The sequence below is a fragment of the Corvus cornix genome, chromosome 1A (assembly GCF_000738735.6).
Source record: "Corvus cornix cornix isolate S_Up_H32 chromosome 1A, ASM73873v5, whole genome shotgun sequence".
Taxonomy (NCBI): domain Eukaryota; kingdom Metazoa; phylum Chordata; class Aves; order Passeriformes; family Corvidae; genus Corvus; species Corvus cornix.
Genome location: NC_047057.1, coordinates 560729 through 588699, shown reverse-complemented (window position 1 = coordinate 588699; position 27971 = coordinate 560729). Strand labels below are relative to the sequence as shown.

At 54.5% G+C, this 27971-nt stretch overlaps 1 protein-coding gene across 1 annotated transcript; it reads right to left on the bottom strand.

Annotated features, from left to right (window-relative positions):
* Positions 1 to 7: 7 nt before the first annotated feature.
* AHCYL2 (adenosylhomocysteinase like 2) lies at positions 8 to 27971 on the bottom strand. The gene is made up of 17 exons (XM_039570875.1): positions 27863 to 27971; positions 24650 to 24758; positions 18555 to 18698; positions 17897 to 17997; positions 16819 to 16921; positions 14647 to 14741; positions 11245 to 11351; positions 9874 to 9990; positions 8363 to 8426; positions 7300 to 7388; positions 6138 to 6208; positions 5918 to 6012; positions 4962 to 5060; positions 4281 to 4349; positions 4124 to 4202; positions 3583 to 3703; positions 8 to 2582 (listed from the first exon to the last, which is right to left on the bottom strand). Exons 1-17 carry the CDS (start codon positions 27914 to 27916, stop codon positions 2576 to 2578), a joined length of 1524 nt encoding a protein of 507 aa, XP_039426809.1. The 5' UTR covers positions 27917 to 27971; the 3' UTR covers positions 8 to 2575.

The window sequence follows — 27971 nt, the reverse complement described above, 5'->3', positions numbered from 1 at the left end:
GAGAAGCTGAGTTTTCCAATGTTTTATTTGTGTTTTGAGATTACAGAGTCTTTATTGCTGATCTAATACAATCACTCAGACATTAATATTTAAAACATCCTTTTGAAATGTTACGGTTGCGACGTTTTCGTTTCCTCACTGCTGATGATGGGTTTTGTCTCATTATCTCTAAAGTCCAGAACAGAATTAATTTCCTTTATACGATTTTGCTGGTGTTACCTAAAATCTCCTTTTTCCTAAGTCTTGAAAAATGTGTTACATTAAAAAAAAAAAAAAAAAGAGAAAGAAACCAAACCCCATTACACGTTTAATTTAGAGATGATCATAGGATATGATTCCAGGTTGATTAGGAAAAAAGCCAAGCGAGCCAAAAAGCTTTTACAGGAGAAGCAGAACATGGAGAAGAGCTTTAAAAATCGAGGTGGGAAAAGCCGGTTGGGATTTTATTATTAATATATATATTTTTTTTTCCCTTCCAATCTACCTGGAAGATAAAACGGGATGAAAACTGGGCACGAAGGGATCCGGGGCCAGGCAGAGCAGTGCCGTGTGCGGCACGAGCGACAGGCACGGGGCGGGACACGGCTCTGGGGCTGCACTGGGGTCGGGGCTGAGCGGGGCTTTCCCAGGGTGGAAGCGGCTGTGGCTGGGTTGGGTTGGGATTCCTGTTCTTCCCAGAGCTGCTCTGCCCCAGAGACCCCACAGCTGCCTCTCACCCGGGCCAGGAGCAGCTCCCACGCTCTCCAGAGAACAACGGGGGCTGACACGGACCGGGATCCAGCTCGGGGAGAAAGACCTGAACGTGACATTTCAAATAGCTCAGGGGACTCTTGCCAAAAATTCTCAGGATCTGGTAAAATCAATGAGCAGAGATCATTTCAAGTCTGTGGTTAGTGATCAGTCTGCGCGGAAGCTTCTCAAAGCCTGAAGGTCTCCTCAAAGCCTTCTCAAAGCTCCGACGCCTTCCCAAGGTCTCCTCAAGGCTTCCTCGAGGGTTCCTTGAGGTCTTCTCAAGGTTTTCCTTCCAGGTTTTGAGAGATTTCAAAGAGAAACTTGGAATAAGGCAGCACACGGGAACGTTTGTTCTGGAGACGAGCGGCTTGTGGTCAACCTGACTCCAAATCTCCCAAGAGCCGTGGGAAGGACTTGAGGCCGTATTTCCTCCGTTCTCCCTTCCTTGTGCGTGAACGAGCTGCCACAAAAGTTCTTCATGATGGCAAAGAAGCCCAGGAGGACAAAACACGGATCTGCAGCCCATGAGAGACTTGGGAACCACACAGGGAGGACAAAGGCTTCTGTGCTCTCGGGGCTGGGCAGTTTTATTGTAGAAGGATCACGTTCTCCACATGAGGGATAGAAGCGACTCTGGTGAGACACCGGGACTCGGGAAGTCACCTTGGTAAGGGTCACGCTGTCCTGTGCTCAGGTGGGACATCCTGGGATAAAACTCTGGCAAATTTGTTCTCCATCAGCTCTGACACATCGAGATTCGAGGTGACCAAAGGGTTGTAGTGACGCTGAACTCTCCCCTTGCACAGAATCCGTGGGGGTCACTCCGGCGGACGTCTCATACATTCCAAAGGGGATTTCCGGATTCATACAAATATGACCAGAAAATAAAACTCCAAACATTTCCAATGAGGACTGAAATTCAGCTGGAGAAGGACCTGGCGTGAACCTGGGTCCTCCCAGCCGCGACGGCCGGCGAGCTCTGCTTGGCGCGGGAAGAGCTGCCGGGCACGTGAGCAGCATCAGTGGGCGAGGCCCTTCCAGCAGCGCGGGCGGGCGGGGCTGCCCCGGCCCCACCAGGAACACGACCTTTGGTTGATCCATAGAGCTTGGCACTCGGAACGAAAGCAGCAGGAAAACACCGCGGGGCTGCGGCCAACGGAGCGGCGCCGGGCCCGGCTCCTCTGCGCGCTCGGGGCTCTCCCCGGCCGGCGCCGGACCCTTGGGCACAGCTCCGGGCAGTGCTAAGGCGAGGTTCCTCGGCTGAGCACGGCCCTGGGCACTTCCATGGCACACGGAGAGGCTTCTCCAGCCAGATTCCTGTGGCGGCTCCCGGCTGGGCGGCAGTGCCTGGAGCCAACGAGGATTTTGGCTTCGCTGTCAAACAGCCGGAGCGGTTCCCCCGGTGCCGGCATCCTGCGCCGCTGGAGAAGCGCTGGGGTGTGGAGGAAACCAAGGACTGCCAGGCCGGGGCCCGCGGCTCCCGCCGTGCGCGGCGGGTGAGCAGGGATAAGGGACTATTCCACGGCTCGATTCCAGCAGCTTCCTCCTCGCCTTCCCCGTCCTCCCAGCCCCGAAAAGGAACGAACCCAAAGAGAAAAATGAAAGAAACGGAAAGAAAATCCAGCGTCTCCCAGTCCCGCGGCAGGACGAACACCAGTGGCAGAGGCCACATGAACAGTATTCTAATTTAATAAATAAATAACCTAAAACACACTGTCGACTATGGCAGCAAGCCCGGCTCTAGCGTGGGAAGCTTGCGCGGTTTCATCCTGTACAGTAGTTGAGAAAGACTCGGGTGGTTGTTGCTGTTCCTCGCGATTCTCCGGGATGCAGCGGCAAGAACTCAGTATCTGCGAAAAGAAGGAAAATGGGGTTTGGTGAGTGGCTGGGGAAGGGATGAGAAGCTGCCCCGGCATGACCACGGAGGATTTTGGGAGGGGGAGATGCCAAGGACAGAACTGGCTGAGGAAGGGACTCGGTCCTCGTTGCCTCTGAGGTGCCCACGGGAAGTTTGAGGGGTCGTGGCTGCCCCTCAGTGCAGGGAATTCCCTGTGACCCTCAACGGATCCCGACCTCTCCGTGCATGGGACAAACCTCGCTTCCCACAAGGCTGGGCCACGCCAGACCCCGAAACCAGGCAGAGAGAACTGAACCAGAGGGAATTCCTCCATGGCCGTGGGGAAGCACCAGGATTGCGCAGGGAAGAAAGCTCAGGATCTGGGGAAACCCAGTAATCCCCAAACCGGGAGTGTTCTGGTGCAGCGCTGCTCTCTCTGCCTGCCAAGAAAATCCCTCTTCCTGCAGGAAAAGGATCTGGGCTTCACCCTCCCAGGCTGATCCACGTCTGTGCAAAACCATTTCATTTTCACGCTGTAAATTCATGGCAGTGCTGGCTAAAAATGTGGAAAGGGAAGGGATCCAGGGGCTCCTACTGAAACTTGCAATTATTTTTGGGGATCTGCCCAGCCCGTGCTCAGGAAGGAGCTGCGGAGCTGAGCCCGTGGGAGCAGCTCCGGGGCTGAGGCCGCTCTGTGCCACCTCATCCTCCGCCAAACTTTAAAAATAAAGCTGCTGCTGAGCCGGTGGCATCGCGCTGGCATCTGCCACGTCTGGGTGACAGCTGCTGCCGCGCACAAAGGGCTCCTGTCCTGCCAAACGCTCCTGTCACGGCTCCAACTGCACCATCCCCTTCCTGCTGCCTGCAGTGGGACTGAGCAGAGCCCTTGGAATCTTCTCAGGGGACCGGCGGGGTTAAACCCCGTCCCCTCTGCTGCCACAGGCGTCCCCCAGGTCGGGGCAGGAGCAGAGGGCTGGGAGGGCACCAGGACGAGCTGAGGGCTGGGAGGGCACCTGTAGTAGTTGGGTTTGAAGGGTCCGTTCTTGTTGAGCCCCAGGTACTTGGCCTGCTCGTCCGTCAGCTCCGTCAGGTGCGCGTCGAACGTCGGCAGGTGCAGGCTGGCCACGTACTCGTCTGGGGTGGGAAAGGAGTCCAGAGCTCGTCACAACGGGGGAGGCCACGACAGCGAGTCCCCCGGGCTGAGGCAGAACCCACCTGACGTCTCTGGCAGGTGGCACCTCGCCCCTGAGATCAGGACAAGCCACCCCCGCCTCAAGAAACCCCAGGGCCGCCAAAGAGCCCATTCTGCAGCCAAAGCGTGCTCAGTGTGGCCGTGCCCACAGGAGGGGGCTCTGCTGGGGGAGCTGCTGGCACCGGCAGCAGCCCCATGGGAAGCCCCCTGCACCGGGAGGCATCCCCGCTTCCCACAGGTGGGACAGGAAAGCAGCGGCGAGCCCAGAGCCAGCGGGAAGGAGCTGCTGGAAGCCCCTGAGCTTGGCCCAGTGCCACCTCCCAGCTGTTCCATCCCCAAACCCACAGCGGGAAGGTCGTTACCCATTTTCTTAGGCAGCAAGTACACGTCCTGCTTGTAGCGGCCCTCGGGAGCGTTGTACAGCTCTATCAGAGCCAAGGCCTGGGGAGAGGACACTCGGTCAGTCACTGCTGTCCCTCAGAGCAGGTCCTGCTCCGGCCCAGCCCAAGGCCTCCTCACCTGTGTGGTGGCCGTGATGGACAGGACGAAGGTGGGGACGGTGGAGCAGCTCAGGTTCAGCAGGCGGCCCTGGGAAGCAAGAGCTGGTTGTTAACACGGCACCACACCCAGTTTGTGACCCCACAGGAGGGACAGGAACCACAGGAGCAACGTGTCCCAGCTGTTTGTCACCTGCACTGAGCCCCAAGGTGTGGCTGCCCTTAGGAAGTGGAAGTCTCCCTGTGGGAGATACCCTGGAGTGGGATAAACTAAAAATGGGAGCTTTTCTGTGTCCCAGGAACTCAGCAGGGACCTTGTGGCTCTGCACAAGTCCCTGACAGGAGGGGGCAGCCGGGGGGGTCGGGCTCTGCTCGCAGGGAACAGGGACAGGAGAGAGGGAACGGCCTCAGGCTGGGCCAGGGGAGGGGCAGGCTGGATTTTAGGGAAAATTCCTCCATGGAAAGGGTGGTCAGGCACTGGCACAGCTGCCCAGGGAGGTTTGGAGTGCCCATCCCTGGAGGGATTTAAAAGGTGTGGATGTGGCACTTGGGGACGTGGCCTTGGCAGTGCTGGGAATGGTTGGACTCAATGGCCTCAGAGTCCTTTTCCAACCTCAACAATTCTGTGATTCCATGATTCCATGAGCCAAATTCCAGCCAGAGGGACCCCTGAGCTGCAGTTCCTGCTGCTCCAGCCGCTCACCTCTGCCAGCAGCACGATTCTCTTCCCGTCGGGCCAGATGACGTGATCCACCTGGGACCTGACCCGCTCCCAGGTGAGCTCGGGCGTGCGCAGGCTGGCCTGGAAATGGGGTCAAAACGTTACAGCAGCACCAGAGCAACCCCAGAACCACAGAAAGGGGAGGAAAGGAGGCACCAACCCTGCCAGTGTCCTGGGATTGTCGTCTCCCCTGGATCCCATCCCAATCCCAGACCAGGGAGACCTTTGTGAATAATCGTAACCTGGACTGGTTTTGTGATCGCAACACATCAAAGCCCCAGAAATGATTGTTCAGGATCTGGTGGGGAGGATTCACGGCCACCAGCTGAACCCTGCAGGGCTGCAGCCACTCCTTCCAGCCCAGAAAATGCCTTCAAACCCACGGGAATTCTTGGGAATTCTCTAGGCGAGGCTCTCCTGGATTTCTGCTCTGCTTTTGGGACTCCTGGCTGGGCCTGACGGTGCAGTGACACCAAACTGGGCTGGAGAGGGATTCCCAGCTCCCGAGGGAAGGCTGAGGCCGGGGGCAGCAGGCCCTGCTCGGGATGCTGGACCAGCCCATCCCACTCCTCGGATCCCTCGGGATCAAGGAGGGACTGGGACACATCTAAGGCATGGGGAGTGATGGATTTTATCTCCTCCAGGGGCTTCCTCAGGACAGACAGAGCAGCATCACCCCAAAACAGCACCACCCAAAGCACCATCACCCCAAACACTGTCACTCAAAGCACCATCACCCCAAAGCCCAAAGCACCATTACCCCAAATCACTGCGACCCTACAAGAGTTGCTCCAAAGCACCATCATCCCAAACACTGTAACCCCAAAGCACCATCACCTCAAAACAGGATTACCCCAAACCCCGTCACTTCAAACCCCGTCACCCCAAACCCCGTCACCCCAAACCTCATGACCGCAAACCCCGCTCCCCGCGCTCACCACGTCGATCTCGGTGTTGGAGTGCCCCATGTTGCAGACGATGCAGCTGTTCTTCATCCTGTCCAGATGTTCCCTGGTCACCACGTTCTTGTTCCCTGCAGGCACCAAAATCCCCAATGAACACCCCCCTCCCGCCTTCGGGGCTTTCCCTCAGGACAAGGCTGGGGATGGGGCCCGTTTTGGGGTGGGATCCCCCATTTCCCGCCCTGCTGCCCCGTACCCGTGCAGGTGATGACGATGTCGACCTGTCTGATGACTTCGTTGAGCTTCACCAGCCGGAATCCGTCCATGCTGAGAGGAAAAACGGGGAAAAAGTGATCCCCAGACCCCAATTTTAAGTTCCTGAAGGGTCACCGAGCCCCTGGGAGAGTCTGGGGTCAACCTGGAGGGTCTGGGACTGTTGTGAGGAGAAGTGAAAAGGGGATTTGGGGGTTTCCGTGTCCTGTCAAGGCCTTCTCATCTGCAATCCCCAATTCTCAACCCAGAGGGGTTTTTAGAGCTGTTCCTCCTGCAAGGAACCTCCAGGAGCTGTGGAATCCAGGTTGGGATGGATTTAGAGCATCCTAAAAAACGCCCCAAAGCTGCAGATGCCTCTCATCAACCCCGCCATCCATATTTAGGCACCTGCAGAGCCCTGAGAGGTGCTGAGCACTCAGCCCTGCCTTCCCCAGCGAGGTGAGCTCAGGGATAACAAGGGCAGGGTGTGTTTTTTTGGGATTTGTTGTCAATCCTCCCCAGAGCTCCTTCCCGTGGCTCTCACAAGCTGCAAAATTGGAGTTACTATAAAAAAAAGTCTTTTTTTTTTTTCTTCCTGCTGCATGTCCCCATTTCCTGAGCTTTTTCTCCACTGCAAACTCCTTCTGAGAGGGGCCATGTGCTGCTGCCTCGTGCAGAGTCAGGGGAGGGATTTGGTGCTGGAAAGCACCAAATTCCCAGTTAAGGATGGATGAAGGTCACAGAGCAACCCCAAAAGTTCATCAGCTCTGCTAATTGAACAGGGCTCGTTAGTCCTCTCACCACAATAACCTTTGGAGGAGCTGGGGAGGAGCAGGCTGAGGGTTTAGGGAGGCTCTGGGAGGTTTTGGGATCCCCTTGGGATGCAGAAGCAGCATCCAAACCCGGCTGTGCCTGGAGGGCAGGAAGTCGGATCTCAGGGAGGGCTCTGCGAGGGGTGAGGTGTGGGCACAGCCCTGGGACAGCCGGCTCCGACTCCAAGGGAGCAGCTCATTCCCAAAATCCCGGCTGCTGTGGGACGGGATCATCTGGGAAATGCTTCAGGGCAGGCCCCCTAAGGACAGAGCTGCGGGTGCAGGGAATCCCTTTGGGTTCTGGCCGTGGCTTTCCCGGGAAACAGGAGAATTCGGGGCCGGGTGAGCCCTTACCAGGCCTGGAGGGCGCAGATGGGGTCGATCTCGGTCACGTAGACGATGGAGCCCATGGCCTTGAGGGCGGCACAGCAGCCCTTCCCAACCTGCAAGGGGAAAGCCCAGCAGGAGACAGGGCCGGGCCCGGAGCTCCCGAGGGATGCACAGCTCCGGGAGACTCCTCCCAGCTCCGGGAGACTCCTGCCAGCCCCTTCCGAGCCCTCTGGGGGCGATTAAACGTCCGTCTCTGTGCGTGGAATTCCTGCATTTGGAGCCATCTGAGACTCAGGCCTGGCTTAGGGAAGAGAGGCGCTAAAACTCCCAATGGTTTTGGTCCCAGGGATTATTTTTGCCCCCCAAAACACCCCGGGGTCTGGAATGCACCACCACAAGAGATTCCAATAATCCCAGGGAAAGTTTCAGAGGCTCGTGTAAACGTTTGCTCCACTCAGGAAGCTTTAAGGGTAATTAACCTCGGAGGGTTAACGAGCTTTAACCTTTGCCTGGCACGGGCAGTGCAGGGGACCCAGGTTAGACGAGCAAAAGTTCCCAAAAATGGGATTACAGCAGGAAAAACGGACCCATTCCAGCTGCTTGGACATTAAAACAATCCCAGCAGTGCACCCACAGCAACTGGTGTGAGAAAAACTGGGAATGGGGAATATTCCCGTGTGGAGAGAGGGTGGGTGAAGGGAGAAACCCGGATTAATTCTCTCTGGACCTCACTGCAATGCCCAGAACTTCTGCAGAACCTCTGATTTCGGTGATATCGGATTAAATACGGCATTAAAAGGACACAAATCGGTGCTGTACCAATATCTGGGCACACCAATACCCAGATACTCGAGATGCTCAGAATATTTAATGCGGGGTTTTTTTTAAAGATTCAGCTTTGGCATCTCTTTAATAATAAGGAAATAGCCCGAAAATGAAGAAAACTTCCAGTTTTTGGCAAACCCCTGAGGTCTGGAGGCTCCTGCAGGTGCAGAGCAAAGGCCTGAGGGTGGATGAAGCTGTGCCAAGGAATTCCCAATGGGAAAAGTGGGAAAAGTGGGAAAAGTGGGAAAATTGGGCCCCTTACCTCCCCATAGCCACACACCACCACCTGCTTCCCCCCGAACATCATGTCCGTGGTCCTCTTGAGGCTGAGAAAAAGGAAAAAAACCACACAATTAACGCCCAGAATTAAAGCCCAGCACCAAGAGCTGCTCCAAGGACGGATTCACAGCTGGATCCTGCACCCCTGAGCACACACAGAAATTCCAGGGGGAGAGAAAACCCAAAAAGCTCCTAAAAATCTCCCTTTTCTTTTTGGAAGGGTGGAGGTTCTTTTGTCCTTCCAACAAAAAGGGTGGAATTTGGGTTTGGAGCCTTTTTTTTTTTGTTGTTGCTTTTTATTCATTTACTTTTGTTTTGATACTCCCAAAATATTGAAAATCCTCTCCAAAATTCCTTTTATCTGGATTTTTGTTGTCAGCTCCAGATGCCCCCCAGGAGGAGCCCCGGGGGCTAGCAGGACAGTGGGAATTCCTTGCCAGAATCCCAGAGTTTCCCCCAAATGAAGCTCCCCCTTCCTCTGGGTTTCCTTCTGCTCTCTCCCTGAGACTGTCCTACATTCCAGGCTATTTTTAGCTCCGGAGTAAATAGGTTAGCAGTGCAGGGAAGGTGAAATTCCCACACTTTTCCAAGGAATTCAGCTCCAGCCCACGGCAGGTTGAAGGCACCTCTGCTCTCATCTCCCTCGACCCCGTTCTCAATTCCTGGGCCAGACTGAACCTGAATCCCATTTACCCCCAAGGAGTTTCCATGGAATCCCAGGATGCTTTGGGTTGGAAAGGGCCTTAAATCCTACCCCATCCCATCCATCCCATCCCATCCCATCCCATCCCATCCCATCCCATCCATCCATCCCATCCCATCCCATCCCACCCCACCCCATCCCATCCATCCCATCCCATCCCATCCCATCCCATCCCACCCCATCCATCCCATCCCATCCCATCCCATCCCATCCCATCCCATCCCATCCCATCCCATCCCATGGGCTGGGACACCTCCCACTATCCCAGGTTGCTCCAGCCTGGCCTTGGACACTTCCAGGGATGGAGCAGCCACAGCTTCTCTGGGAATTCTGTTCCCATGTTCCACCCCCCTCTTTATTCCCATTGTTGCTCCCCGTTCCTCAGAAGATGCTGCCACCCATCCCAAATCCATGGATTGTCATGGATCGTGTCACAACAGGGACAGAACCTGTCCCAGCCCCACTCGGCCCTGATGGGATTTGGGGGTGGAAGGACACGGACACCGACCCCAATTCCAGCCAAATAAAGGGAATGAAGAGAGCCAAGGGAGGAGCGCTGGGGATCCGACGGGGAAGGAGAAAGGGCAGGAACGCTGTGCTGGAACAGCTCTTGAGCCACACCATGGACACAGGCGGCTTCTATCCCGGTGCCACAGAGGGGACAGGGACAGGACAGGGACAGGGCTTTATTCTGCTCTGACCCAAACTGAGCCGAAACGATCCTGGTGGCAGCAGAGCAGAGCTCTGGATGCCGATCCCTGCGGGAATTCCTGCCCCGTTCCCCCACGCACCCGTCCAGGATGGACTCCCGGCAGCAGTAGAGGTTGTCAAACTTCTGCTTGGTCACGGAGTCGTTCACGTTCATGGCTGGCACGCAGAGCTTCCCCGCCTTGGACAGCTGGTACAGCCTGGCACGGGCGTGGAACAAGCAGGTGATCCATGGGGAACGTTTCCCTGCACTCGGCTGCGGGGTTTGGGCTGGAAAGGGCCTTAAAGATCATCCTGGCCGTGGGCAGGGACACCTCCCACTGTCCCAGTGTCCAGCCTGGCTTTGGACACTCCCAGGGATCCAGGGGCAGCCACAGCTGCTCTGGGAATTCCATTCCAGCCCCTGCCCACCCTCCCAGCCAGCAATTCCCAATTGCCAATCTCCCATCCAGCCCTGCCCTCTGGCACTGGGAAGCCATTCCCTGGCTCCTGGCCCTCCAGGCCTTGGCCCCAGTCCCTCTGCAGCTCTCCTGGAGCCCCTTCAGGCCCTGCAAGAGACCCTCAGCTCTCCCTGGAGCTTCTCCCCTCCAGCTCCCCAACATCCCCCTGGGCATGGACTCAGCTCCCCACAGCAGGAAAACCACTGAAAAGGAATTTAAACACCTCACTGCAGCTGTGAGAGAGTCTGAAAATCCTGTCCCTGCTCCAGCCCTTGGGAAGGAGAAGCCGCCTTTGGAAATCCCTTCTGCCCACACTGGGATTTCGGATCCTAAAAATATCACCAGTCCTTCTCCCGACCCCGCCGGCTGCAGACCTGGAGCCACTTCCCTGTTGCAAATCTTTCATTTCCCTGTTTCAGGAGCTGCCTGAGCCTCTGGCCACGCTCTCATCCAGCTCTTTCCCCCCACAAAAACACAGCAAAGAGCTGCTGCTCTCCTCAGTTCCCCGTTTCCTGGCACCTGGGACGGGATTCATTCCATGGAAAAGCACCTCCGACACCTCCCAACCCTCAGCGCCGCTGCTCCCATCCCAGCTCTGCTCCTGCCAGGGCCCGAGGGATTTCACTCACTCGTCTCTGAGGTTCTCCCTTCCCCAGAAAGTGACTCAGTTCCTCTTCCCAAATCTCACTTCTTCCCACGGATTTTGGTCAGGGCTGTGCTCTCGGCTTCCTCCACAGCCCTCCCCTCCTCAGCCCTTCCTCTTCCATCTCCCACATGAGGTGAGAGCCTCTCCTCCCACCCCACAGGGGGAGAACACCTGGAGCACCCTCCCACCCACAGAATGCTCGGGAGGGGCTCCTGCTCCTCACTGGGAGCTCCGAGCAGCAGCTCCAGGTCTCCTGCTCGGGATTTAAAGCAGTTTCCATGGGAAAAATGAGGTGCTGGAGGTCCAACACTGAGCTGAGCTGAGGGGACCCAGCTTTTGTCCCAAATTCCTGCAGCCTGCCCCGTTACCTGTGGACCCCGGTGACGCTCTCCTCCACAATCCCCTTGATCTTCTTGAACATGTTGGGGTATTTCTTGTAGATCCAGTGGGTGAGATCTCCCCCATCATCCAGGATCTGCAATGAAAACCACCACGGAGTCACCCGGGGCCGGGCAGGAAGCCACGGAGCCACTGCTGGAATAAAAACCTCGGGGTGAGCAAGGAGAGGCCCTCTGGAAAACAGCCCTGGGAAGGGCAGGCAGGAAAACAGCCCCAGAAACCTCCGAATTCCAGGGAAAAGAGGTGTCCAAGAGCTTCTCCAGCCTTATGTGTATGGGAACACCTGGAACGGCACCCAAGGAAGGGGCTGGGCTCAGAGGGAGCCCCTGAAGGAGACAAGACACAAGGGAAGGGAGAAACCCAAACGTGGGTTTTGCCAAGTGCTCCCGCCCTCAGGAGGGCCCGGGCAGGGCGGGAAGTGTGGGAACCCCGATGGAATCCAGAGAAAACAGGGAGCAGATGTCACCCAGGGCAGGGGAGGAGCCCAGGGCCTGCACAGGGTGAGAGCACAACGGCCACCATCATCATCATCATCATCCTCAGTCATCATCATCATCATCATCATCATCATCATCATCATCATCTTCCCCATCATCACCATCACCATCATCCTCAGTCACCACCACCACCATCACCATCCTCATCCTTGCGTATTCCATAAAATGACATTGAAGACTTCTCACTGCATCATCATCATCATCATCCTCATCATCATCCCACTCTTTCCACGTTCCCAACACCAAAGTCAAAGACTTCTCACTGCTTCCTCCTCCTCCTCCTCCTCCTCTTCTCCTCCTCCTCCTTCTCCTCCTTCTCCTCCTCCTCCTCTTCCTTTTCTTCCTTCTCCTCCTCCTCTTCTTTTTCCTCTTCCTCCTCTTCCTCCTCCTTTTCCTCCTCCTCCTCCTCTTTCCATATCCCACACACCGAGGTCAAGGACTCCTCACTCCATCATCCCCCTCATCCCCCTCATCCCCGGCCAGAGCCCGCTCGGCCGCGATCCCTTCCCGAGGGGGTGCCGGGGAGGGTTCAGGGATTCCCTGCACCCACAGCTCTGTGCTAAGGCCCACAAAGGGGCCCTGCCCTGAAGCGTCTCCCAGATTATCCCCATCCCACAGCAGCCAAGAGTTTAAGGACGTGGCTCACAGGGCTTCTGGGAATTTTGGGTGTCCCAAAATCCCAACCCTGGGCGGAAGCGTCTCCGCTCATTTGCCGTGGGCGGAGCTCGGCAGGGACCCTCTGGAGCCTTCCCAGGAGAAGGGACCACTCCCCTCCTGGCACAGGTGACATTCCCGAGCTCTGCCTGGGCCTTTGTGGAGCCATCCACGGGCACAGAGCTCCTTGGAAACGCCGTGTTCCACTCCCACCTTCTCCTCTCGGAACTGCCGGATGTTCCGCTGCCGCCGCCGCCAGGGAGCAGCTGCTCCTCCCCAACGCCTGGGAAGCACAGGCTGTCCTGCCAGAGCCCAGCAGCCGGCCCTGGAGGCTCCAGGGAATCCATTCCCGGCTCCACATCCCATCCACAGGCTGGGAAGCGCAGGAAGGGAAGGGTTAAGTGGGACTGGGAGCTCTCCTGGGCCAGCCAGGGAGGAGGAATTTGGAATCCGCCTGCCTGGCTCCCAGGATGTCTTCATTCCATGAATCCCCGTTTAATGGAGCGCTTCATCCTCCTCCCCAGAGAGAATCCCAGCCCCTGGCAGCTTCCCCTTTCCTGGGAGAGCAGGGGATGGAACCCCCTGAGCAGAGCCCTGTGGGGGCCGGGTTTTGTGGGGAGGTCACCTTGGTGTGGCAGCTCCAGACATCCAAGGGCACAGCCTGTCCCACATTCCTGCAGCTTTCCCAGCTTCGGGCAGGCTCTTTGCCCTCATTCCTGTTCTTCCAGCTAGTTTTGGTGGTTTGTTTTTTTTTTTTGTTTTTTGGGAAAAACCACTTTATTTGAGCTGGAAATCATTTTTCCTAGAGAAAAGCAGCTGTTTCAGGCGTGAGCCTCGGTGGGAGCTTCTCTCCAGGTCACCGACTCCCTCCTCCCTCCCTCAGCCCTTCCAAGTCATCTCTTCTCCAGGAGAGAATCCCTGGAGAGGCTCTTCCATGAAGGAAACCTCTCAGATTCCATCTTTTTCAGAAAAAAAACCCTTTCTGATCCATCCCTGCCCAGGCAGAGCCCTCCCCCAAAGGTCAGAATTCCCAGAACCCTCCCATGAAGGATTCCCAGAATGGGAATGGCCAAGAACTGGCCCCATTTCCAAGGAACAAGGAGCAATTATGGGAAAAATGAGGATGGGGAGGGGCTGGAATGGAATTCCCAGAGCAGCTGTGGCTGCCCCTGGATCCCTGGAAGTGCCCAAGGCCAGGCTGGACATTCCCTGGGATGGTGGAAGGTGTCTGTGTGGAATGGGATGACCTTTAAGGTCCCTTCCAACCCAAACCATTCCATGATTCCCTGATTTTAAGATCCTTCTCACACCTGCCCTTCAGCCAGCGTCCCATTTCTCATCTCTAAAAACACAGATCTCCAAAATCCAGCAAAATCTCTGGGAACAGAGATCCTGGTGCTCTCCCCAATGATTTCTGTGCTCCAGGAGCAGGTGTGAAAATCAATCCCACAACGAAGAGGTCTGAAGAGATCCCGGGAAAGCAAAATCCGCATTTTCTGGAACGCTGGCTGTTCCAACAGTGACATTTGGGATGGGAAATTAATCCTCAAAGAGCAGGAAAAAAGCTGCTCTCGTGTCTAGACTCAGTCTGGTACCTCGGGGGTGGAATTTTGTGACATTCCCGGTTCTTTTTAAAGGTGACAGCGACTGGAAGGGACAAAATCCCACCTCAAACAAGCCAAGATTGGCAAAAACCCAAGTGAGATCCACGTTTATCTTCCACCTTTGACTGCTTCTCATCTCATTTAGATCAGGGCTCGAAGGCTTTGGGGAAATGTGATGGAGACAGCACAGCTGACAGCTGAAAATCGTTCTGCTCACCCAGCTCCAGGTTCTCTGTTTTCCCTGGAAACAAGGGCGGGATGGAGCAGCGGAGGAGGGGCTGGGTTACCTGAGGTTTGGGTGGTTTAAAGTGTGGGAATCACAGAAAAATCTGGGCTTTGTTCTGAGAAATCCCAGCAGCCAAAGGTGAGAATTGAAGGGTGAAAAAGGATGGAATCTCGTCTCGAAAACCACAGATTTGGAGCTGTTTTTAGCAGGCGGGTTAAAATGGAACTGCAGCACGACACTGAGAAATCAACCGGAACACCCCAAAACCCGCGGTGAGGTGGTGAAACAAAGCCTTGCTTGGCAAGATCCAGGAGACTTTAAGTGCCCTTCCCTGCTGCTCCTCTCCAGGTGGGAGCTTCCCAGGTGCTTCCCAGGTGTTTCCCAACTCACCATGTTGGGCTGCCAACCCTCGACGTTGACGCAGCGGTCGATGCACCACCAGAAATCGTCCTCGGATTCGCCCTTCCAGGCAAACACAGGGAACCCTGGGCACGGAGGGAGAGGGTGTTAGCACAGGCAGATCCCTTGGGAATCGCCTCTGGGGGGATACTCGTGGAAAGCACACACAGGGATTGGCTTTGAACCTCCCTCACCTCTTCCTGTCGCCCAGGAAAGAGTCCCCTGGCTCTCAACAACGCCAGATTTATTTGCCAAATCAGGATTTCCCTGCAGATCGGATTGTCAGGCGGCCTGGACCCCAGTTTATTAATTGATGTGTTAATTGATTTGAATGCATTGTGATCGTGAGCGGTTGTTACTCAGCTTTGGTGAGCAGGACCCACGAGCAACGCGGTGGGTTTGGCTTCTGCTGGGTCTCCAAGAGCTCGTGGTCAAAGCTGTGGCCTCAGCCAGGTGAATTCCCTGGACTTACCCAGGTAAAATCCCTGGATTCACCCAGGTAAAAGCCCTGGACTTATCCAGGTGAAATCCCTGGTCTTACCCAGATAAAATCCTTGGATTTACTCAGGTAAAATCCCATGTCTTATCCAGGTAGAATCCTTGGCCTTACTCAGGTAGAACCCCTGGTTTTAGGGCAAATCCCTGACTTCATCCAGGTAAAACCTTTGGCCTCACCCAGGTAAAGCTCCTGAATTTGCCAAGGTAAAATCCCTGGTCTTAGCCAGGTAAAATCCCTGACCTTATCCAGGTCAAATCCCTGGATTTACTTAGGTAGAATCCCTGACCTTATCCAGGTCAAATCCCTGGATTTACTTATGTAGAATCCCTGACCTTATCCAGGTCAAATCCCTGGATTTATTTATGTAGAATCCCTGACCTTATCCAGGTCAAATCCCTGGATTTACTTATGTAGAATCCCTGACCTTATCCAGGTAAAATCCTTGGCCTTACCCAGGTAAAATCCCTGGATTTACTCAGGTAAAAACCGTGGCATCACCCAGATAAAACCCCTGGCCTTATCCAGGTAAAATCCCTGGTCTTACCTGGGTTAAAACCTGTGGCCTCATCCAGATAAAATCCCTGTTTTTAGGGCAAACCCCTGGCCCTATCCAGGTAAAACCCCTGGATTTACCCAGGTAAAAACCATGGCATCACCCAGGTAAAATCCCTGTTTTTAGGGAAAACCCCTGGATTTACCCGGGTAAAATCCCTGTTTTCAGGGTAACCCCCTGGCCTTATCCAGGTAAAATCCCTGGATTTACCCAGGAAAAATCCCTGTTTTTAGGGAAAATCCCTGGATTTACCCAGGTAGAAGCCCTGGATTTATCCAGGTAAAATCCCTGTTTTCAGGGTAAACCCCTGGCCTTATCCAGGTAAAACCCCTGGATTTACTCAGGTAAAAACCATGGCATCACCCAGATAAAATCCCTGGTCTTATCCAGGTAAAATCCCTGGGTTTAGGGCAAACCCCTGGCCCTATCCAGGTAAAACCCCTGGATTTACTCAGGTAAAACCCCTGGATTTATCCAGGTAAAACCCCTGTTTTTAGGGCAAACCCCTGGCCTTATCCAGGTAAAACCCCTGGCCTTATCAAGGCAAAATCCCTGTTTTTAGGGCAAAACCCTGGATTTACCCAGGTAAAATCCCTGTTTTTAGGGCAAACCCCTGGCCTTATCCAGGTAAAATCCCTGGATTTACCCAGGTAAAATCCCTGTTTTTAGGGCAAACCCCTGGATTTACCCAGGTAGAACCCCTGGATTTACCCAGGATTTCCCAGGTGAGCAGCCACACGCTCAATTCCTGGGCTGTGAATTACCTTCCTCCCCCCGAATTCTCTCTTCCACCCAAGCTCTGCCCCAAATTGTGACATTTAAATCCAGTTTCTCTCCATTTCCCTGAGCAAAACCACTTCCAGCTTCGGCTCATCACACGGCATCTTTACCACATCCTTTTACACTCCAGGGGGATGGGAAAAAGCAAAACCCCATTCCAAGAGTTCCAGAGCACTGGAAAGGATCGATTTTACACTTTGGGTTTATTCCAAAGCGAACGCAGAGGGGAAAAAAAAACCCCAAAGAGGTGAAAAATGAGCTGAAACCGAGGGAGCAGCAAAAATTCCCTGGAAAATCCAGGAGGAGCCAAGAGGGAGAAGTCGTTCCCTACCGCTCTCAGCCAGGGCAGCAGCCACTTCGTTGAGGGTGGAGTAGATGTTGCAGGCAGCCCATCGGCACTGGGCTCCCAGCGCTCCCAGGGTCTCCATCAGCACCTGCAAAAAATGGGGAAAAAACGGGAAAAAACGGGAAAAACCCACTCAGGGAGCGGCACAACCCAGGAATTTGGGTGCTGCTTGTGAGAAAGGCGCTGCTCTGCGGCTCCGAGGGTGGGTTAAGCTTCTGAAAGGTCTCTGAAGTTGGGTTTAAGCTTCTGGAGGGTCTCTGAAGTTGTTTTAAGCTTCTAAAGGGTCTCTTAAGTTGGGTTTAAGCTTCTGGAGGATCTATGAAATTTGGTTTAGGCTTCTGGAGGAGTCTCTTAAGTTGGGTTTAAACTTCTGGGGCGTCTCTGAAATTGGGTTTAAGCTTCTGGAGGGTCTATGAAATTTGGTTTAGGCTTCTGGAGGAGTCTCTTAAGTTGGGTTTAAGCTTCTGGGGTGGTCTGTGAAACTTGGTTTAGGCTTTTGGAGGGGTCTCTGAAGTTGGGTTTAAGCTTCTAAAGGGTCTGTGAAATTGGTTTTAAGCTTCTGGAGGGCCTCTGAAGCTGTGTTTAAGCTGCTGGGGGACCTCTGAAGTTGTTTTAAGCTTCTGAAGGGTCCCTTAAGTTTGGGCTAAGCTTCTGGAGGGGTCTCTGAAGTTGGGTTTAAGCTTCAGAGTCAGGTTGGAGCAACCTGGTCTAGCGGAAGGTGTCCCTGCCCGTTGGAACTGGATATTTTTAAGGCCTTTTCCAACCCAAACCATTCCAGGACTGGATCATTCCCTGGCCCAGGGGCCTCTGAATCAGTTTTTAGGCAGCATCGGGGTCATCAGGAAAGGGCACAGGAAGCGATTTTGGAATGGAAGCATCTTTGAAAGGATGGCAAACCAAGAACTGGGTAAAATCCCAAAGCTGGCAGGGGAAATCCCTCCTGTGCCGTGTTTTGGGGAGAAGGGCAGCCCCTCCTCGCTCTGCCTGGGCTCTGTTTTGGGGCATGAGCAGCGGGGTTTTGGGGCCGGGGTTTTGGGGCCGGGGTTTTGGGGCGGGCTCTTACAGCCGTCTGTGCCGTGATGTGTGTGCAGCCCACGATCTTGGCCCCGGCCAGAGGCTTCTCCCCCTGAGCTCTCTTCCTCAAAGCCATGAGCGCCGGCATTTCTGGAAGGAAAAAGGGAAAAGGAGGCCATGGATGGGATGGGAAGCGGGATGAGCACAGGAGGAAGAGGCAGCAGCGCTTCCCAGCCCCTGCCCAGCGCTCCCACGAACTCGCAGGGCTGTGGCAGCTTCGAAACAGCCAAAGCCTCGAGAGCAAACCCCAAAGGAGTCAAAATGACCCCAAATCCCTCCGGATTTTTCCCGGTTACGTTCAAATTTCTGCCTCCTCCAGGAAAATCTGCTTCGGAGTCGAGGATTTGGGATTTGCTGCTCCACTCCAACATCCCTCCAACACCCAAACCCCGCCTGGCCTTTGCTATTGACCTTCTGGAGGTAATCAAGCTAAACGAAAACCGTCCCGTTCACGCGGTGGATTTCATCTGCTCTGCTGATCCCATGGAACAGCTCTGACTGCAGAGCACCTCGAACCCCACAAAACCCCGCAGGAGCTTCCCCATCCCAACAGGGACGGGGTGAAGAAGTGCCCAGCACCCCGAGCCGCAGCAGAGGAGGATTTGGGAGGAGGAAGAGCCGCGCAGGAGCTGGGTTCGGGTGCTTACCCTGCTCGGCGATCTCGATCTCGCGGCGCCCGAACTCGGCCTGTTTGATGTTCTTCACGCAGAAATCGCTGCTGCCCTTGGAGTTCTTCTGCTGCTTGTCCCGGGGCGAGGTCTCGTCGTCGGAGCTGTCCGTGTAGGAGGCGGCTGCGGGGAGGAGAGGAGCGCAGCAATGGGATGAGACATCCCCTAAAGCCCCGCGGGGGAAGGGCGTGGGTGGGCTCTTCCATCCCAACTCTTCGGGGCGCAGCTGGGATCTCTCCTCCTCCTCACAGGGACTGTTTTCCCTGCTGGATTTACCTGGGATGAGTTTTTAATTCTCATCTCCCTCTGCTTCAGCACCACACCTGAGGTAATCGGCTTGAGCACTGCCGGCTTCCCACACGGGCTCATCTCCACGGCCTTCTCCCACCTCTCTTCCCAAAGTTCTCCCACCTCTCTTCCCAAAGATCTCCCACCTCTCTTCCCAAACTCCTCTCACCTCTCTTCCCAGAAGTTTTCACATCTCTCTTCCCAGAAGATCTCCCATCTCTCTTCCCAAAGTTTTCCCACCTCTCTTCCCAAAATTCTCTCACCTCTCTTCCCAAAATTTTCCCACCTCTCTTCCCAAAGTTCTCCCATCTCTCTTCCCAGAAGTTTTCACATCTCTCTTCCCAGAAGATCTCCCATCTCTCTTCCCAGTTTTCCCACCTCTCTTCCCAAAATTCTCCCCCCTCTCTTCCCAAAATTCTCCCACCTCTCTTCCCAAAATTCTCCCATCTCTCTTCCCGAAGTTCTCCCCCCTCTCTCCCCAGAATTCCCAAGTGCAGCTCCCAGACACCCCACAAAAGGCCTGTCCATGTTCGGAGCACTCCAGACCCACCAGGAGCTGTGGCTTCAGGCGGGACTCACAGAGGACCCCACTCCATCCCCGACAGCCGTGGTGCAGGGTGTGAGCTGATGATTATCCGGACACCGTGGGATTCCCAATCCTTGGATCTGCTCCGAACGGATGCGCGGAAGGAACTTCTCCATCGGGAGGATAACACAAGCCTGGCGTGGATGCTCCAGGGAGCTGCTGGCTCTCTGGCCTCGGGGGACTTCAGGAATTGTTTGGAGAGCTGGGGATCACCGGATCCTTTCCGGAGCCCCACGGGATCAGACGAAGCCTCTGCCCCAGGAGTGGGTGTGGATGTGCTGAATGAATTCCAGGAGCTGTCCATAATTGTCTTCCCTTCCTCTCAGCGCCCTCCAAACTTTGGGTTACGGAATTGACCGTGGCAGACACATGGGAGAGCCTTCATGGAGCCACAAATCCCCTTTCCTGCTCATTCTGGTTCCTAAAATCACCCGTATTCAAGAGAACATTTTTGATCCGAGTCACGCTGGACTAACCACCGCTCCCGCTGCGGATCAGCCGAAGGAATCCCTCGTTTTCCTCTGGAATCTGCCCCCATGGAGGGAAACCAAACCTCTTCCATCTTTCAGGACTGCCACCAGCAGCCAGAGCAACGCAATCGGCTCCAGCTCACGGCTCCTCTTTCCTCTCCAGATGACCCTTCCAGGACCCAGCTGGCCATTCCCTCATTCCTCATGGAACTGCTCTGCTCCAAGTCCTTCCTCTCCAGCTCACGTGGTGCTTGCAAAACCATCCCGAGCCTGGCATCCAGCGGTGTGCTCCAGCCCAGAGGAATTCCGCGGTGGAACAGCTCCGTCCGTGAGCTGGCCGCTATCATGGATCGCTGGGAATGACGGATGTGACGATGAGCTCTCCGCCTTCCACACCCCACAGGCCCAGCTCCCACAGGGAAAGCTCTGGATCCCACGGGAGCTGCTCCAGCCAACGGTCAAGATTCCCAGTTTCCACCCCAAACCTGCGCCAGGGGAATGAGGCAGCACAAGGGTGGGAGGTTCTTCCAGGGCTGATCCCATCACCACCCACCAGCGCTCCCGGAGAGCTGCAGCATTCCAGAGGCATCCAGGCCTCGAGCGAGGACGGATTCCAACAGCTCCTTCGTTTATTCAGAGTAAATCAAACCATCTTCTACCCTGAGCAGCTCCAGTGACACTTCCACCCCAAAAAAGCCCCCAAAAAGGAGTTCAACCCCCACCCCAGCCTGGCCACGGGTTTGTGTTTCAGGCTCCCCACTTCCCCTCCTGGCTCACGGGAAGGGTTTCCACGATTCCAAGGAACAAAAGCTCAGCCCGGGCGCCGCGGGTGTGCCAGGCTCCCCCAGAGCCACCCGGCTCCTGATCCGAGGCCATCAGGAAGGAATTAGGCATTGCTGGAATTTCTCCCCATCCTCAGCAGGGTGTGAGGGGCAAATCCCACCCTGCCAACAGCCCCGGAGGGCAGCGGGGCTCCGCTGCTGCTCCCGATCCCACGGCGGCTCCCGAGGCTCGGCGGGGCCGGATTCACCACAAAGGGCACCTTGTATCGTACCAAACTCGGCGTGCCAAGGGCTCCAGGGGGAAGGATTAATTAGTTTAATTAGTCCTTGAAGACGGTTAATCTGTGCAGAGGTTGCTTTAAAACCAGCGAGTTTTGGTTCTGGGGGCTAAAAGCAATTTTTTAAAACCCTCCCCCCCAAAAAAAAGAATCCTGCCTGGAGTAGCCAGATTTTCATAAGCAGGAGGTTCTTTAATGTTAAATACATCTGAAATAAATATAATAGGAAGCAATGTAAAATATTATTTTGTATGATATTTATTTTATATAAATTAAGAAATAGAATGTAAGGTAATATAAAAGAATAGAATATAAAAGCAAACCTGATATGAAAGTGTTTATAGAATTCTGGTAATTAAAGCAATGCTGTCAGTGAATTTAACAGCAAAATAAATCTCTAAAAGTCCATTTTCCTTTGCTTTTCTGTAAAATGGAAAACAAGGAGTGAAAGGAAAGGATTCCAGTCATTAATTGATGGGACAGCTTCCTAAAAATATTCTCCAAAGTTGATTAATGACAACTTCCTCCCTGGGCTTGGCATTCCGTGAGGTGTGGAAAATGTGAGCACAAATGGGATTACTTGCATTACGAGTTTGTGTCTCCGTCCAGAGAGGTCGAGGATTCCACATCCCTTGAAGTATCCAAGGACGGACAAGGCTTGGAAGAACCTGGCACAGTGGGAGGTGTCCCTGCCCATGGCAGGGCTGGCACTGGAGGGGCTCTGAGGTCCCTTCCCACCCAAACCATTCCAGGATTCCCTGAATCCACCATTTCCATTACTGATGCATTATTTGCAGATTGTTGGACTCCACGATCCACGTGGGTTCTTCCCACCTCAGGGTATTCCACAATCCCGTGGTTTCCAAGAGAACGACACAAAAGCGGCAGCGGCTCTCAGGTGACCTCCGCCCACGCCCAAACCAAGCAAAGCCCAGGTCGGAGCCTAAACTCAGCCAAGTTTGGCTTTGCTGATGTCCGAGGCGAGGATCCACTCCTGGCTGCCGAAACTGGCATTGCTAAGGGCAAGAAAGGGCAGCCTGACCCTGTCACACGCCCCAGGGAAGGACAAACCTGGTTTGCTCCCTGTGAAACCTTCCAAAACAGCACGAGGATGAATTCCAGGTATTCCTTGAATTCCAGCTCTTCCTGTCCTAATCCCACCCACAGAACGTGCCCGTGGTGGGTAACGCACAGCATCGAGCACTTGGATCATCCAGGCTAGGCTGACCTAAAAGATTCCCCAAAATGCCCAGCTGATCCCCAGGAATCTTTCCTGGAGCAGAAAACAACGATCTGAGTTTTGAAGAAAGGGAAGTCGGTGAAATTTAAGTTAACATCGAGTCAAACACCGCCTCGATTCCGAAGGGAGCTCCCAGTTCCGTGACTGGGAATGGTTGGGCTCCGAGGGCTTTTCCAACCTCAGCGATTCTGTGATTTCTCCCCTCCACTGCCATCTCTCTGCTCCTCACGCTTCCTCTTTTCCAGCCTTTTCCCATCCCAGGAAGGCTCCAATGGGCTGTTTAGACTGTGCTGCTGCTCAGTCTGGGGAGGAGAATGACAAAGATCCCCTCGAGGATGTCCTCATGGCATTTATCTATGGATCCATCCATCCATCCATCCATCCATCCATCCATCCATCATCCATCCATCCATCCATCCATCCATCCATCCATCATCCATCCATCCATCCACCATCCATCCCTCCATCATCCATCCATCCATCCATCCATCCATCCCTCCATCATCCATCCATCCATCCATCCATCATCCATCCATCCCTCCATCATCCATCCATCCATCCATCCATCATCCATCCATCCATCCACCATCCATCCATCCATCATCCATCCATCCACCATTCATCCACCCATACATGGATCCATCCATCCATCCATCATCCATCCATCCATCCATCCATCCATCCCTCCATCCATCCATCCATGGATCCATCCATGGATCCATCCATCCATCATCCATCCATCCATCCATCCATCCATGGATCCATCCCTCCATCCATCCCTCCATCCATCCATCCATGGATCCATCATCCATCCATCCATCCCTCCATCCATCCATTCAACCCTCCATCCATCCATCCATCATCCATCCCTCCATCCCTCATCCATCCACCCATCCATCCATCTGTCCATCTGTCCTTCCATCCCTCCATCCATCCATCCATCCATCCATCCATCCATCCATCCCTCCATCCCTCCATCCAGCCGCCGTTGTGGGAGCTGAACTCTTCCATCAGGACTGCCAGCCTGGCTCCTTTCATTAGCGGGGAATGTCACACTTCCATGAGATCATGAACTGGAGTTGCTGATGCTTCAGGAGATGTTCGGTGCAAGGAGAGGAGGAGAACTCCCCAAAGTTGCTCCAAGTTCTTCCAGCTGTGACTCGGGAGCGAACACGGTGACATCAGCCAGGCTGAGCAGACTCAGAGTCTGCAAAAACGGTCCCAAAATATTCCCAGGTGCTCAGGGATCAGATGGAATTACGGATTCCAAACCGAACTGGGGCTGATGTTCCTCTGGAGAGAACATGGCATGAGCCTTCCTCAATTTCTCCTGAAAGCCTTTTCCATGGCAACGCAGTCAGTGCCAGCAGCGTGGGTCACCCAGGCTGTCCCCAACCTTTGGGGGGCTCCTCCCAGCCTCTGGAAAAGGCTTTGGAGGTCCCTCCAAGCCTGCAGGGCAGCACAAAGGAAGCAGCAACCTGGGAGCTGGGAAAGATGAGGAACAGTTGGCTTTTCCACCAAAACCGGGATGAAGCCACTGGACTGTGGTGCCCAGGATCAGATCAGGACCTCCAGCAGCTGCATCTTCTGGAGAGGAGCACCTCTGCCGGGAGCTGAGTGACCAGATGACCACGGCTCTTCCACCTCTGCTCTTCCAAATCTGCCGGGAAACGCAAAGAGCTCCTCCCAGCCCGGCCCTGTCCGAGCTCATCTCCGACATCCTCGGAATCGCGGGAATGAGTGGAGAAACACCAAGGAAGGTCCCCACTTTGGAGGACTTCTGGCCACCAGCCAGGTCTGTGTGCAGCCACCACCACGAACCATCAGGAGCAGCTGGAGCCAGAATTCCCTGACATTTTCCACACTCCACAGAGCTGAGTCAGAGCTTTGAACCTCTCAGGCTGTGCTGGACAAGGCTCGGAGCAACCTGGACTTGTGGAGGATGTCCTTGACCACGGCATGGGGTGGAGTGAGATGAGCTTTAAGGTCCCTGAAACCACCCAGATTCTCCTCAAATACACTGTGAGCTGCCAAGTATCCAAAAAATACATCCAGCGAGATTCCAGCAGGAGAAACCCCTTCCAGGAGCCCTTCGAAGGTCCCCAAAGACTCCAACCTCACGTGCAACAAGCCTGCAGTGGGATCCCTGTGGATTTGTTCAGGAGCAGGAGGGAAGGTGACGCTCAAGCACGGACACAATGCGGAAAAACCGTTTTCCTGAGCGTGGGAGGAACAGGAAGGGGAGGAGAAGAGGGACTGGAAGGAAAGGCAGCAGCAGCTGCCCACCAGAGTTATGAGGAGAGAGCAGAAGTGTGAAGAGCACCAGAATAATTTAATTTTATATCCAAGACGATGGGGGAAAAAAGCAACAGCCCTCTTTGCATGCCTTCCCGACAAGGCCAGAGCAGATCCGGGAGATCCCGGACTCACCTGAGCTGTAGCTGTCCGTCGAGGACTGCGAGATGGAGCGGGACAGCGACCGGCGGCCGATCTTGGTCGGGCGCTTGTTGAACTCCTGCTTTTGGTCAGCAAACTGGATCTGCGGAAAGAAATCGGGGATTTTCTGTAGAACACCCAGCAGATCAATCCCGAGAACTCAAAGCCTTGCGCAGACACCGGCACCGGCTCCGTTATGGGCTGGAGCACAATTCCTGTTATGAACAGCGGATTTTGTTCAATTTCAGACCCTCCAGCAGATGAAGAGATGTCAGTGCAGGCTGTTGGATTTTGGGAGCACAGATGGCTGGAGAACACAAGTTTTTAAGAGCACACAATTCTAGCCAACAAATCCAGAAATGAAGGATAAGCCATTAACCCAAAGCGATAATCCCGGTGGGAGAGACTGCATTTCCCAGGAACGCTGCAGCAGTGGGTGGAACACCAATATTTTGGGGCATGAAGAGCCCCAAGGCCGTTCCCATCCCATCAGCAAGGAATGGAGATTTCAGACTCCCCCAAGGCCCTGAGCAGCACCAGGCTCAGCCCCGCCAAGCTGAGAGAGATTTCAGCCAACGAAGCCGATCTGCTCCTAAGCGTGCAAGAAGGGATAAGCAAATTTCCCCGGTTTTACCAGGAAAACGACATTTAAAGTTGGTATTGGAGGAGGAATCTTTCTCTAAGCATCGCTGTACTCCTGCCGTTGGTTGTCAACAGCAAGAGGAACAAAGAATCAGAATTTTCTTACTCCCTAAATTTGGGTTTCACAACAGTTCATCCCTCCTGTTCCAACCCCGACACCTTCCACTATCCCAGGCTGCTCCAAGCGCCATCCAACCCGGCCTTGGGCACTGCCAGGGATCCAGGGGCAGCCCCAGCTGCTCTGGGAATTCCATTCCAGCCCCTCTCCACCCCCCAGCCAGCAATTCCTTCCCCAGATCCAACCTAAACCCATATTTTTTCAATTCTCTTTACAAGGCTACTGGGCCGAATTTAAGAATTCAGGAGGACAGAATTACAGTTCCAGGAAATATTTCAGCTCCCAGTGCTCATTGAGCCAACCCTCGATGTTCCCGTTGTGTTCACGATTCCTCTCAAATCTCAGGGAAATCGGAATCACAATTCCGATTGCTTGGACTCTGAGCGTACCCTGACTCACTCTGGGACAACGGGGTTAAATATTGACATCTCCAAAATACTCAGAGCCATTAATTGAGGTTGTTAACGAACCCCCAGGGGTATTCAGAGAAGTTCTGTGATTTTCAGGAAGATTTAGCCAGGAAGAGGCAGATCCCGTTCTGGGAATTCAGACTTGAGCTCAGTGGTTTAAGGGGTGCCGCTGAGATGGGTGGGTGATGCTACAGAGGTGGAACCCTGTGTTTTGGGCCAGAAAGTGAAGGAAAAGGGATAATTCAGAGTCCCCTGTGAGCCCAGGTTTGTGTTGGGATGGGGGATGACCAGGCCACAGTGCCGGGGAGGAGGGAAGGACCTGGGAGAGGAGGGAAAGATCTGGGAGAGGAGGGAAGGACTTGGGAAAGGAAGGAAGGACCTGGGAGAGGAGAACAAGACCCAGGAGGGAAGGGAAGGCCTTGGGAGAGGAGGGAAAGATCTGGGAGAGGAAAGAAGGACCTGGGAGAGGATTTGCAGCCGCACCTGGGAGGTTTTTCCCTGCTAATCTTGACCCAAACAACAGAACGCTGGATCAGGAGCACCCGCGGGAGGGGAAAATCCACAGCGAACTCGTGTTACAGCCAGGGCCGCACTGGGATTAACGCCCTGATCCCGGCGGGACGGGGGCTTTGCACACACCGGGGCTTCTGTTCCCCCTCTAAGCTGCTGGCCTGAAAGAACTTCCCTTTTTTTTCCCTTTTTCTTCCCTTCATTTAAAACAAATCCCTGCACGGCTGAGCGGCTCCATCAGAGGAGCAGTTATTGGTGTGAAGCGGAGCTGGAGACAGGCAGGAATTGTAACAAAGGGGAATCATTTGTGCTCAATTCCCATTTTCCCTCCCCACGTCGGCTCCTCAAGGACATTGAGCACAACCATCTCACGGGACACAGCGATATGGATAATCCAGGGCTCTCGGAGCCCTCCCACATCCAAAACCACGTAAACGACGAAGCAAAAGAAGTCCTGGAGCGAATCCGGCAGAATTAGACCCAGACTTTAAAATAAACCCTACCTCGACCTCTTGAAGGTTTAAACCTTTTTAAGGCCACCACAAGCTGGGTCCAGCTTTAGCTGAGACTGCCAAGAGGTGGAGGGAAGCACCAGGAAAGGGAAATTTTGGGAAAGGGCCAGGTCAAGGCTTGGATCTGCTTTTGGCTTGCGTTGACCAATGTCCTTTGGCTCAATCCTTTGGGGAAGAGAGAGAGTGGCCAAAAAGAGAATTTCACGGAATCCCAGAATGGTTTGTGTTGGAAGGGACCTTAAAGATCATCCCATCCCACCCCCTGCCATGGGACAGCTTCCCCTATCCCAGGGTGCTCCAATCCCTGCCAAACGCACTCCAGCCACGTTCCAGCACCACTGGGAAGATGGGGACATTCAAGATGGGGGTGGAAACAGAGATTTGGCTCCAGGCTGAGCTTGTTCAGCTCCCACCAAAACACCTCTGAAGGCAACAGCCAACCCTGCATGGGGTAACGCTCCAAGGAGAAGCTGTGGAGCCTTGGATTCCTCGGATTTAGGTGCCTGACCTGCTCTGGGGTGACACAAAAGCTGCTGCCTTCAACTCCCAGCAGGAACAAATGATTCCAGCTGGAAAACCTCCCTTGCAGGGGCACAAGGGGTTAATGAGTGCTACGTGCAGGTGTGTGCTCGTTACATTCCAAATGAGCCTCGGCTCTCTCTGACCTGGCCTTTCCATCACCAAGAGCCACCTTGAGCTACTTCTCCACGCAGAAAAGGTCCCGTTATCCAAGGTTTTCCTGGAAAACCTCCCTGCACCGACCCCACCGACTCCTCCATCGCTGTGCTCTGAAGAACAACCCCGGAGCAACGTGTTTGGCTCAACGCTTCGTCACTCCCGAGAGAAAACGAAGAGAAGCTCTCCGGAGATCGGGAATTTCTCCAGCTGGGGGCCTCCAGGAATAAGTGATTGGGTGGAAACAGCAAGGAAAAGAGGAAGAAAATAGAGATAAGACAGAAACAAACGCGTTTTTGAGGAGGAAAACGATGATTATGGTCCTACAGAGTGCCCTCACCTGGGCTTTCATCCCCGAGTCCCCGTTGACGTTGTACTTCTTCTTGTTGGGCATGACGGCCTCGCCGGCTGCCCCTGGGCGCCGCTGCCTCTGGAGCAGGGAATGCCCC